This window comes from Ochotona curzoniae, unplaced genomic scaffold (genome assembly GCF_017591425.1).
Source record: "Ochotona curzoniae isolate NIBS_2020 unplaced genomic scaffold, NIBS_Ocur_1.0 scaffold_3890, whole genome shotgun sequence".
Classification (NCBI taxonomy): Eukaryota; Metazoa; Chordata; class Mammalia; order Lagomorpha; family Ochotonidae; genus Ochotona; species Ochotona curzoniae.
This window is the reverse complement of record NW_024467115.1, coordinates 11,059,118-11,071,811: the sequence shown is the minus strand read 5'-3', so window position 1 is coordinate 11,071,811 and position 12,694 is coordinate 11,059,118. Positions and strand designations below refer to the sequence as shown.

Below are 12,694 nucleotides of genomic sequence, written 5' to 3'. Positions count from 1 at the left end.
CTAGCTTAAACTCACTTTTCCAATTTTGCACTATTTATGAAAAATACAAATTTTCTTTCTCTCTCTCACACACACACATAGAATTCCTCCATGACATATTAGTTTTCCTTGCTTTTATTTTGATTAGCTTTTTTGAGATAACAGATTTTTATTTTCCTCATACAGGGAATGGGCACTGCGAGTTATTTAAAAGAGCAGTTCCTGTATTTATAGGGATACAATAAAGCTTCATTTCAAAATAGAGGAAGATTTTTATTTGTCGATAGATCTTAATGTCAGAGAATTTTATTTATTTTGGAAACAGACAGATCCAGGAAGCAAGACAAGCAAACCAGGATAGGGGAGTGACAAAGAGAATTAAGGAGAATTTCCATCTATCCCAATGCTTAAAAATACACAGGGCTGTGCCAGGCCAAACAGGGGAATTGGGAACTCCATACAGTTTCCCAATCTGGATGGCAGTGTCCTAACTTCCTAGGCCATTATCTGCTACATTCAAGGTACAAATCAACAGGAAGTTGGCATTGGGGGCAGAGCTGGACACTGAATCCAGACACTCTGCCGCAGGATTTTGGTGACTCAAATGGGGACCTAACCACTAGATTACATGCTCACTTCAGTGAGATGATTTTTATATGATTTTTTTTTGCATATTCTATAGAGTTAAGAAATAAAATTACAATATCATTTCATCTCATCCTTATTTTTCTTTGTTGAGTGTATGTTGCTTGGATACACTGTATGAAATAGTATAGACCTAAGATTTTTCCATTTAAAGGGGCACAGGGCTCATATCCCAGTGTCCTTGAAACTGCTTACTGTCTCTGGTGGTAATGGCAGAAATGTCACAGCACTATAAATCTATTTGTTCATAATTAAGTAAAACCTGATTTGGTTTATAACCTAGGATTACATCACTCATAACATTGAATTTTCAAAAATGCACCTGTTGTTTTAGAGTCTTTGATAGGATTGTAGTAAATTAGGACATAAATTAATGTATGTTCACATAACATCATCTAAAAAATGATGCATTTTATTTTACTTTTTCCTTGTAGCCACCAAAGGAAAACACTACACAAGATGTTATTATGAAGAGCATGCATAGAACACAAATGCCCTGGGGTACGTTCCACATCCCCACTGAGTGTTTTCATAAGGTCTTGATTGTCAGGGGAACACCGGCTCTGGCTCTTGACTCTGGCTTCCTGCTAATATGCATCCTGTGAGGCAGCAGCAGTGAAGAGTCAAGTAATAAGATTCTGCTACAGGGAGAGGAGATGTGCGCTGAATTCCCGGCTCATCGCTCTGGCCTAAGTCCAGGACTGGCTGGTGTGAACATTTGTGGAACAAAAGTGAGCCTTCTGCCTTTATACACTATACGTATGTCTGTCAGTGTCTTCACCTGGTCCTCTCTAACCCAAATTTAAAAAAAAAAGCCAATTTATTTCTCAGTTGTATGTGTCTGTCAAATCCACTCTTGATTATCTGTGTGTCTTTATAAATAGTAAGATTAAGTACACTTTGAAAAGTAGAAATGATATGGAAAATATTGCTTCAATTATGCCTCAGATCATTTCCATCATTATTTATTTCTTTTCCTACAATAGTTTCAAAATTTTCTTCTCTCAAAACTTCTCTTTTTATTTTTAATTAAAGATTTATCACCTCTATTGGAAAGGCAGATTTACAGAGAGAAGAAGAGAAGAAAGACCCATCTGCTGGTTGACTCCACAAATGGCTTCAATGGCCAGAGCTGAGCCAATCCGTAGCCAGGAGCCAGGAGCTCTGTCCAGGTCTCCCATGTGACTCAAAGCTTTGGGCCAATTCCTGCTGCTTTCACAGGCAACAAGCAGAGAGCTGGTTGGCAAGTGAAGTAGCTGGGACACCAATAGGCACCCATACAGGATCCCAATGTTTGCAGGAGGAGAATTAGCCAACTGAGCCATCATACCAGGCCCCACATTCTATTGCATTTTGCTCACGGTGATTATAATTATTGTTTCATTGCTTGTTAAATGGGTGTTTTGTTTCCTCCCTGTAAATGCTCTGCTTCTTTGTATTTTCTAATTTATTTAGGCCATTTTTTACTTGTTTGTTGCGTTACAATTAAATAAGCAGAGAACCATTCTCTATTGCTATCATTGAAGTCTAAACTAGATATGGAGTAATAAATTTAATCTCACCCTTTTATGTTTACATCCATTTCCAACAACAATAGCAGATCTGATATATAGTGTATGCTAGTCCTGTTGAGGTAATGGTTCAACTTAATATTTGGCAACTATATTTCCTATCTGGCAGGAAAGAAATATTTTATAATGATCTCTAAAAAACTAAAGCTTTCTTTTTTTTAAATATTTACTTATTTTTATTGGAAAGGCAGATATACAAAGAGGAGGAGAGACAGAGAGGAAGATCTTCTGTCTGATGGCTCACTCCCTAAGTGAGTGCAATGGCCTGTGCTGAGCCAATCCGAAGCCAGGATTCAGGAGCTCTTCTGGGTCTTGCAAAGCTTTGGGCCGTCCTCGACTGCTTTCCCAGGCCACAAGCAGGGAGCTGGATGGGAAGTGGGGCGCCCAGGATTAGAATCAGTGACCATATGGGATCCTGGTGCGTTCAAGATCAGGACTTTAACTACTACACTATCGCGCCAGGCCCTAAAGTGTTTCTTTATTCAACTGATGAAACATAAGATCCAAAAATATCCTGAAAAAAAGCTATCTTTGTATTTTCTGTAGTCATTTCATAAATTAGTCATTCTCTTTAGCAGCTATCTTACAATTTTTTAGACATTAAATATTTTTACAAGGTTTGTGGAAACAGGAAAAAAAATAATCATAACATGGGACATGTTATAATGCTTCACCAAGCCTGATGAATCATGGTGAGCACTGGTGGTAAGGAGAAATAAATGTACATTTCACTGTGGCATAAAACAAGTGTTTCTAAGCATAATGTAGTAATATTAGATGTGGGTAAAAATAAACAATTATTAATCTAAAATATTAGAAGTAACTTATAATGAAACAATATCAAGATTTTCTTTGGTGGGCCAGATGCAATGACTCATAGGGCAAGTCTTCACCTGGCATGCACCAGGATCCCATATTGGTACCAGTTTGTGTCCCAGCTACTCCAATTCCCAACCGGCTGTCTGCTTGTGGCCTAGGAAAGCAGTAGAGGATTGTCCAAGCCTGCGCACCCTTCATCCATGTGGGAGACCCAGAAGAGGCTCCTGGCTTCAAATTGGCTCAGCTCCGGTCACTGTGGCCATTTGGGGAGTGAACCAGCAGATGGAAGATTCTTTTCTCTGTATCTCCTTCCCGCTCTAAATCTGCCTTTCCAAAACAAATAAATAAATCTTCAAAGAGAAACGATTTTCTTTGGTGCAAAATATTAATCTAGTTATAAAAGATAACAATTATAATAAAATTAATTCATCAATTCCCTCAATCATAAAATCTTTTTGCCAGGCACCATTAGATATTGAAATTAACATGTAATAAAGCATAGGGTAGATGAAAACGGTGAATTTAGAAATTAGGAATTTTAAAATGCAAAGCTATCTGACGAATATAGGTTTAAAAAAAAAACCCTTAGTTTAGATGTTAAAATTAAATTCAAATTGAAAGGATAATGGGGGTCCAGTATTGTGGTGTAGATAATGAGGTGGCTGCCTTCAAAAGTAGCATCCAGTACGGCCACATGTTCATGTCTGTTGCTCCATTTCTGAACCAACTCTCTGCTAATGCTCCTGGAAAGGCACAGATGACCCAAGAGATTGGGCCCTTGCCCCAAGTGGAAAACACAGATAAAGCTTCTGTCTCTGAGATCCCTGAAAGCATTTTTGTTCAAGACCAACACAAAGAAAATATTTAACTCTATTGTTTATGTATATTTAATTCATGGACAAATGTTCACTCACTCCCCTTCCCCTTGAATTCTGAAGTCTTTGGTAGATTCTATGAGAAGCAAAAGGAGTAACTGTTGAAACTGAACCCTTTAAATTCTACAGTGCTATGAGATGTTAAGGACAGTGGGTAATATTATTAAGGTTTACTCACAATTTGTTTGATCAGTGACTCAGAAAAGAGTTTTGTGATTATAGATTATAGAATATTGAGCATTTTCTTTGGGTTAAATTTTAAAAGGGTATTCAAAAATAATTCAAAGTGACTCTTTTGATTTATTGGCATTTTCCAGAGCTCATATGAATCTGCAAAGTTTAATTTAGCAACTTGTTCAGAGAGGTTGACCTCCATTCTCAGTACGTGATGCAGTTTGTTTCTTACCAGTGCTGCAGCTTCCTGTGCAAGCTCTTTGGCTTCTTTAGCAACTTTCTCAGCCTCATCAATGTAGTCCTTGATATTGCTGTACGCTTTGAAGGCTGCAGTGGCATTGAAGGAGATGTTTTTAGCCTCATCGAGGATCCTGTTGGGGAAGTCAAAGTAGTTACTATGTAAAGACAGAATATCGAAGTCATGACAAAAATAGATCCCAAATGACCATGTCAACATGCCTGTGATAATTCCAAATCACACTGAAATACCAACTTTATCTATTTTGCTGTTGGAACTCAAATTAACATTCCTAAATAACTCTTCTAGAAAATTCTAGCAGCATACATTTAATGCCCACAACATCCTCAAAACCCCTTTCATCCAAGTGTATCAAGTAGGTATGTTCAGTGGAAAAAATCCTCTGCAATATTTGTGATGTATACTATTGGTTTTGGAACACTTGTATCACATGACTGGAATCAACCTCCCAGAATATCCTGGGGTGGTACACTTTTTATAGCAAAGACACATGACTCTCAGATGGTTGAGTGGCTTATTTCTGCTACATGACCAATACTTAATTAAGGACTTGAAGCACAGATCACTGATGCCTGGCTTACTGTGGAATCTGTCACCTTTAATTCTACCTTTGTAAGTTGGTTATAAAATAGTTTGTCTCAGGGTATTTAAGAACTTCTTTTGTATCAACGAGTATTAAATACATAGCTTTGTGTATAAAACATGTTAAATATAGATTTATTTAGGAAAATCATTACTGGAACTAGTAGTAACTGTCTGCAGTATGATGGGTCCAGAAAATACAGAGGAAGCATGGTACTCATACTTACAAAGCTATTAAAAGGTAAAATACAGCTTTACTTCCTGCCCCCTTTTCCATAAACTATGGAGCAATCCCAGTTACAGCAAGCTGTTATTTGACAGGGAGATTCGAATGTCTTACCACAGTTTGCAATGGCCATATGAATTTAAACTATACATGAGGATACTTTATGAAAAACAACCCTTTAAATAATATTTTTGAGTTATATTAGAAATGTGATATTGAAATTTGAAATAGTTTGTGTGTTTATATATTAGTATTTAAAATGCTAATAAAGCAATTGCTATCCTTTCCAATAAAGAACGGAAACTAATTTTTCTAAGTGTATCCCTAGGAATATGTTAGTTTCCTACCTCGCCATATTTTAATCCAAAGTTAATTTGGACTTTTGATGCTGATCCCATAGATTTTCCAAAACCCTCCTAATCAGGCTTTTTTACAGAGAAGCCATGAAACTCATGTATTCATAATTACAATTAATATCTGGAAATAACTCCCCACATTTCTGCCTGTGCAAACTTTGGGACAAGCATCAAGACACATAGACATTTCCAATGACAAAAGACATACCCATCAAGGATGGCAGATGAGTCGTTCAACTGGGCTGCATGACTCTCGGCCTGGGACACCTTATCAGCAAGATTCTTGTCCTTGATTTCCTGGGAGAGTTCATCTACTTTATTTGTGAGCTCCTCAGACATTGGAGGCAATTTGGTTTGAATGTCTTCAACATACTGATATATGAAAAAGAGAGGGCATTTTAAACAATTCCATCCAAGGCTCTACTAATTTTTCTATCAGACATAATTTCACACACTTAGTGTTTCATGAAATTTCAAATTTATTATCATAAAAAGAGAATAAAACATATCACCTAATGAATGATACTAGGAACTTTATGAAACCAACATATACCAAGAAGAAACTATTTTTTAAAATGTTAATGGATTGGAATAAATGGACAAATGATAATCATTATGATCTTATCACATTAACATTTTTATTACCATATATCACTCTGTGTAATGTTCTAGAAGCATGTTAACAGTATTTTTAAATTAACATTTCTCAAATGAGAATTAGAACAATGTGATGTTCTAATTGTTTTCAACAGAAATATATGGTCACAAAATAATGCCAACTAATTTCAAATAAGGAAATACTGACATTTGCTTGTGATATGGAATATTTGATTGATTTCTTCTTTGGGCGAGCCTATGCCATAATGGCTTATGTTAACCTAGGGTTTGTCAAATACTCACTTCTATAACTGAGTTGATTTCATCTGCAAGTTGGCTGGCTTCATTGAGGATGTCATTACTCTCTTTTAAAGTGTTCTCAATTTGTCGTTTACCACTCTCAACAGCCTCCTTCTTTTTCTGAAATACAGGAGGGACAAAACATCAAAATATCATTTGAGTAAAATCTTTCCAGTTCTGTATTCTTTACATTCCTGAGCTGTCTGAATAAAATTTTCCCATTGACTTTATTTCAGGTTGACAGTCTGGCTAGATGAGAATGATGTTAAGTACTAAAAGTTATTCTATTTAGAGATCTGCACAGGTAATTTCACTTTTCTATTGTGAAAAAGTGATCTAAGTGAAGAAAAGTCATAGGGCAGCAGGTGAGGAATTGAACTCATTTTTAAAACAAAGTGGAATATCTCTTTTAACTAAAATTTAAGTGCTGAGCTATATTGCATGCTGAAATACACAGGAATTACATATTGAGTTCCAGAATCTATAAACAAATGAGTAGTTCATGAATATAAATAGAAGTTTATCCTACAGAAGTTCTATGAGAGTCAAAGAAGTGGGAGTTTTATGAAAATTTAGATGAAGTGTTTTTCAAGAAAAAGGAAAAAAAATCTCCCAGGGAAGAGTAAGCAGAATGGACTGCTTTTCCAGGAGGGAGCAGACAACGTCATTGAAACTCATAGCTTCGTTCAAAACTCTACGAATTCATTCCTGGTCTCACCACAATATTAAAGCTGTGTTTTCTATCACTGGGCATGTAAAACCCTGAAGTTTTTAATTGAATTAATAAATGAAAAGAAAGCGCATCAATGGATGTGTCCCTCCACTACTCCATTGCTGATTATTTCAGGGAATATTCTGACATGTAACTCTCTTTTCACAGACAACTAAGGTAGGGACATCTCCTAAATCTTTCATTTTAATGTCATATTTTTCAAGGGTTTGAAGTTCTTTTAAAACACAGCCAATTTTAGCCCTTAGCTGCTACATGAAGTGATTAAAAAGTATATCATGTATAAGAATTCCAAGATTATTTCCTCTAATAGGGCTTGTTCTTATTAATGAATCAAGATAACTTAAAATGTGGCACCAAGGGAAGAGAGAATATGTGTGTTAAGTGAAGTTATAACTGTTTTGATTTCAAGAAAGTAATGAGACTCCTTTGTAAAGTTCCAATGAAATTACATCAAGGAAGGAGGCAATTGTCATGCAAAGATCAAAACTGCTCTTCATCACAATAAAATAGGAATGATGATTGAAAGATTAAAAGGATTTTAGAAGTGGCTAATTTCAGATTGGACATTGATGGAATCTAGCTTTGAAACAAGGAGTGACACTGATTTGGAGGTACCAAACATGAACAAATGTTTAAAGAAAACTTTTATATAGGCTTAACGTTTTCTTTTTCTTAAGCATTTAATTATAATAATCATACAACATTTATACTACATATACTATATAGTATATGTACGATATAAGAAGAGCATGAGTACACAATTACTTCGTCATTAAAATCACTGGTAATTAACACCAAATTAAGAGAAAAACAATACTTGTACCTCAAGCGTCCTCACTACTTTTTATTGGGAAAATAGTCTGTTTTCCCTTTGTGGAAGATTCTGTTACAGGCTCTGTGGCTATAGTCTGGAAGATCTGCTTTTTTGGATTATTTGAAAGAGGGAGAAGCTGAATAGGGAATGAATGCATCATACATTTTTTTTAAGTAACGATAAATGAATGCTAAAAAATAAATAGAGGGAATGTATGTATAATGTTTTCGCATGTGAAACACTTGAAACAGGGCTTTGAAGTGATCTGAAGAAGAAAGAGTAAGGCCCATGTACAGATTTCCTCTTCAAAATATGCCACGAGCCTTGTTGTTCATCATTCTGTTTGAATATCAAGGTTGACGACATTTGTATTCCTGGCTTCTAATTAATTTGTCTTTTTTCATTCCCAAGCTCTTTGAGTTGAACATCTTTTCTATTTTGTGAGTGTGCAGGAAGATGAGCAACAAATGTTCAGGATCGTGCAATAGCAAACTTCCTGTGTATTCTGCATGTAGCAACCAACTCTCTTTGTAGTTCCTCTCCAGGCAAGCTCACATGGTAGACACTGGGACAAATGGTTTCACATGCGTCCTTTGCTTCGGCGAATTGTTCATTGCTACCTTTTCAGTCTATCAGATCCCTCACTGCCTTCTGACTCATCGTCATCACTGAAAATGCCTGTTTACTGCTATTAGGTGACATTGAATAATCGCATTTGAATTCCATTTCTGGAGCCATTTTATGCTAAAAAAAACTTCAGGATTTGAACAGGTGTGGTTGTCCCATCTGATCTATCCTAGAACCCTGAAAATACCACACCTCTGTTTTTGTCATAATGTTGGGCTTCCCTTTAATCAATTTCTTCCAATTTCTGGTTTGATGTAGTCATTTTGTGAGTCTTTCACCAACTCTCCAGATATTTACTATCTCAGCATTAGATACAGGAATCATTTCTCTTCAACCTAAAACAACCTGGTTAGCAACAGTACCTTGATATGGGCGATACCTGACCAACATTTGCATATCATCCCACCAGCTTTCCTAATGTAGTGTTTCTAATTTCCAAAGTAAAACCAATACTCCAATTTACAAAAAAAAAGAAAAAAGCACTCATAAATTTCCACAAACCCATATTTTAGTCCTCAAGTATAATATCTAAATTTCTTTATATAGTTTGCAGGGTAAAACCAAGTCCTTTTGGGCCCGGCACGATGGCGCAAGTGGTTAAGGTCCTCGCCTACCACGCCCGGGATCCCATATGGGCGCCAGTTCTATCCCGGCAGCCCCGCTTCCCTTCCAGCTCCCTGCCTGTGGCCTGGGAAGGCAGACGAGGACAGCCCAAAGCTTTGGGAACCTGCACCTGCGTGGGAGACCCAGAAGAGGCTCCTGGCTTCGGGATCGGCATAGTATCGGCCATTGCGCTCACTTGGGGAGTGAATCATCGGATGGAAGATCTTCCTCTCTGTCTCTCCTCTCTGTATATCCGCCTTTCCAATGAAAAAATAATAAAAATAAATCTTTAAAAAAAAAAACCAAGTCCTTTAGTCCATTGCATCGCAGTTCTGTGAAAACCCAGGCTCTGGACCCTCTGATTGTCCCTTTGGCTGCTCATTGATGTGCAGTCTTCATTCCACTACTATCAACCCTTTGAATTTTCTCCAATTATCTTCTTTTTCTACATGCTTTTGCATATATATTTTTCTTATATCTGAAATGCTCTTTCTTTTCTATTAATTAGTGTTTCCCCTACTAGACCTAGCATCAGGGCTTGTATTAAGCCCTTCCAAAGTCCCAGCAGATGTTTGGAGCTCCTCTTTTGCGTCTCCAGTGTGTTAATTCCTACAGCACACAGAGTGGCTTCTGTGTGTACATTTTTCACTAAACATGAAGCATTTGAAGCTATCAGACATGCTGTTTTGTACATTATATCGAGGATTGTAAAGTGTATGTCATGGTAAGAGTTCAACCTAAACACTCAAATTCAGGTACAGGTGCTGATCTTCAAGTTTATACCTGATGCACTGGAGAGATTTTAACACACAGATTGCTGGGCCCCAGTCTCAGGGTTGTGGAGTTAACAGACCTGGGGTAGGGATTGAGACTTGGCATTTAGCAAGTTTTCAGATGACACTGAGGGTCTTGACTAAGAAGCAAGTGATATGAAGTCGGATACATTCATTTCTTAGGTTTAGCAACTTCAATTTTTATTTTTTTCAAAAGGCTGGGAACTCAGGCCCGGCGGTGTGGCCTAGCAGCTAAAGTCCTTGCCTTGAACGCCCTGGGATCCCAAATGGACGCTGGTTCTAATCCCAGCAGCCCTGCTTCTCATCCAGCTCCCTGCTTGTGGCCTGGGAAAGCAGTCGAGGACGGCCCAAAGCTTTGGGACCCTGCACCCACGTGGGAGACCCAGAAGAGGCTCCTGGCTTCGGATCGGCATAGCATCGGCCGTTGCACTCACTTGGGGAGTGAATCATCGGAGGGAAGATGTTCCTCTCTGTCTCTCTTCCTCTCTGTATATCTGACTTTCCAATACATAAATAAATCTTAAAAAAAAAAGGCTGGAAACTCAATTCAAGTCTCCCATTTGGGTGGCAGGACTTCAAACACCTGAGCCACAGATCTGCTGCCTCTCAGGATGAGCAATAGCAGAATGTTGGATTGGAAGAGGAGTAGCTGGGACTTGAACTAAGCACTCAATATGAGAAGAGGACACACCAAGTGGTGACTCCACTTGCTGCAGTGAACTCCTACCCCTGAATATAATGTGTTTAATAAAACTCACATGCTTGCATCCCTAATATATATATTATATATTATATTATATATTATGTATTATATATTATATATTATATATACTTTTAAAAAAGATTTATTGCAAAGTCAGATATACCGATAGGGGGAAAGACAGAGAGGAAGATCTTCAGTCCATTGAGTCACTCCTCAAGTGGCCACAATGGTCGGTGCTGTGCCAATCCAAAGCCAGGAGCCAGGAACTTCTTTCCGGATCTCCCATTTGGATACAGGGTTGCAAGGCTTTGGGTTGTCCTCAATTGCCTTCCCAGACCACAAGCAGGGAGCTAGATGGGGAAAATTCTTTATATGATCTTTTTGTGTACAGGTACAATGGAATCATCAGATGCTTCAGTTGTTCTCAATCCTTGGTGGGAATTAATTAACCCAGTCTTTGGACACAGATTGTGGGTCACACCCCAGAAAAGCCTATGCAGACCTTGGAAGGAAGGAAACACATGGGATCTGTTTAACAAAACAGCTTGTCTGAAATCAGAATCAGTGGACTCAAACAATCTTAATTTGTGCCTATTCATGTTAGATTAGTGAGTTTATTAGATGCAATATATCTTTCAAATGACCCTCTAGTTAAGGTTGGCTTATAAAATGAGAATATAGAGAGGACTACTTAGAACTTAGCATTGAATAAACAAGCTTCTGGCATCTGCAGGGGCACCCAAAAATGATGGCTCCTGGTTTCAAACATCACAAAAAGGAAGCAGTGGCTGGAAGCACCATTTACTGGGTGACTATAACTCTTCTTGAAATACTTCTCAAATGCTCATTACATTTTCCACACAGGTAATTTTAATTTCTTAAACTGTCGCCATAAAATGGAGTGGAGCACCTCCAGGTAAGTTACACAACTGATGCAGAGGAGGATGAATCACACTGCAGCCTGGAATGGGACAGCAGCTCAGGTTCCTGCCTCTCCAGATGGTGCTTTTTCTTGAATATTACTGGCATGTCAGAAGGTTCCGAATTGGTTCAGATTAGATACATTAGTTAGGACAAAAGTGAGCCTTGTCAGGTTATTACCAGAATGACAAGGCTAAATTGCAGAAGAGCAATGTGGAATTTAAAAGCAAAAAACAAAACAAAACAAACAAAAAACATTTAATGCATCCTTCGCTACTTATTCAAAGGAAAATGAAAATAAATGGTGAAACAGAAAAATCCTAACTTATTCTATCCAACTGCCATTATCATTCAACAATCATTTTTAGAGCATTCTATAGAGCAAAGTGCCACCACTGAAGATGAAATTATATGTTAGAGGAGAATATAGGTTTGTCACTCTTTTTGCACCTGCTGGAGTCAGACCCTTTGAAAAAAGCAAAGGAAGGTTAGTCTCTATGGATAAAGTTCTTTAAATGCCAATTCAGGCATGTGCCACCGGAAGTGATGAGTTTAGTCATAGTCCATACATGCTTAGATTGAGAAGGAAGTGACAAGAAGTGAAAGGGAAATAAAAAAAACCTCCCATCTACTGGTTCCTTTTCCATATGGTAGGGACACAACAACCTGCTCCCTCGCAGGGTGTGCATTAACAGGAAGCCTGAACCAGAGGCACAGCTGGATCTGAAAGCCTGAACCAGAGGCACAGCTGGATCTGAAAGCCAGGCAGTCCAACAGGAGATTCAGGTAGCCCCATTGTGGCACAAAACCCCTTTTCCTTCCCGTAAGTTCTTAATAGGAAGTAACTCCAGTCCATGGCAGAAAGGAAGGCAAAATAAACCAGTCTTGATCCATCCACATTGGTCTCTTTTGAAATGTCATCTACATATTACACATTGCACAGAAAAAGGGACTAACATTTTCTCAGAGCTCACCTTTCAATTTCTCATGAATTCAGATGTCACTTCAACACATGGAGAACTTTTATGGTTTTTAGCAGCCAGATTATGAACACATTAGTGGATTGTGCTAGAGGAATTGCAAAATCACGTGCTAACTCTTACAGATGACCAAGAT

General features: G+C 37.9%; 1 protein-coding gene across 1 annotated transcript in view; it reads right to left on the bottom strand.

Moving 5' to 3' along the window:
* LAMA2 (laminin subunit alpha 2) overlaps nt 1-12,694 on the bottom strand; it is a 421,382-nt gene that overhangs the window by 110,918 nt on the left and 297,770 nt on the right. The window contains exons 38-40 of the mRNA XM_040965651.1: nt 6,387-6,503; nt 5,695-5,858; nt 4,296-4,434 (exon numbers count right to left, since the gene is read on the bottom strand). Of these exons, the coding sequence (XP_040821585.1) occupies nt 4,296-4,434; nt 5,695-5,858; nt 6,387-6,503 (420 nt within the window). The remainder of the gene's footprint in view (nt 1-4,295; nt 4,435-5,694; nt 5,859-6,386; nt 6,504-12,694) is intronic.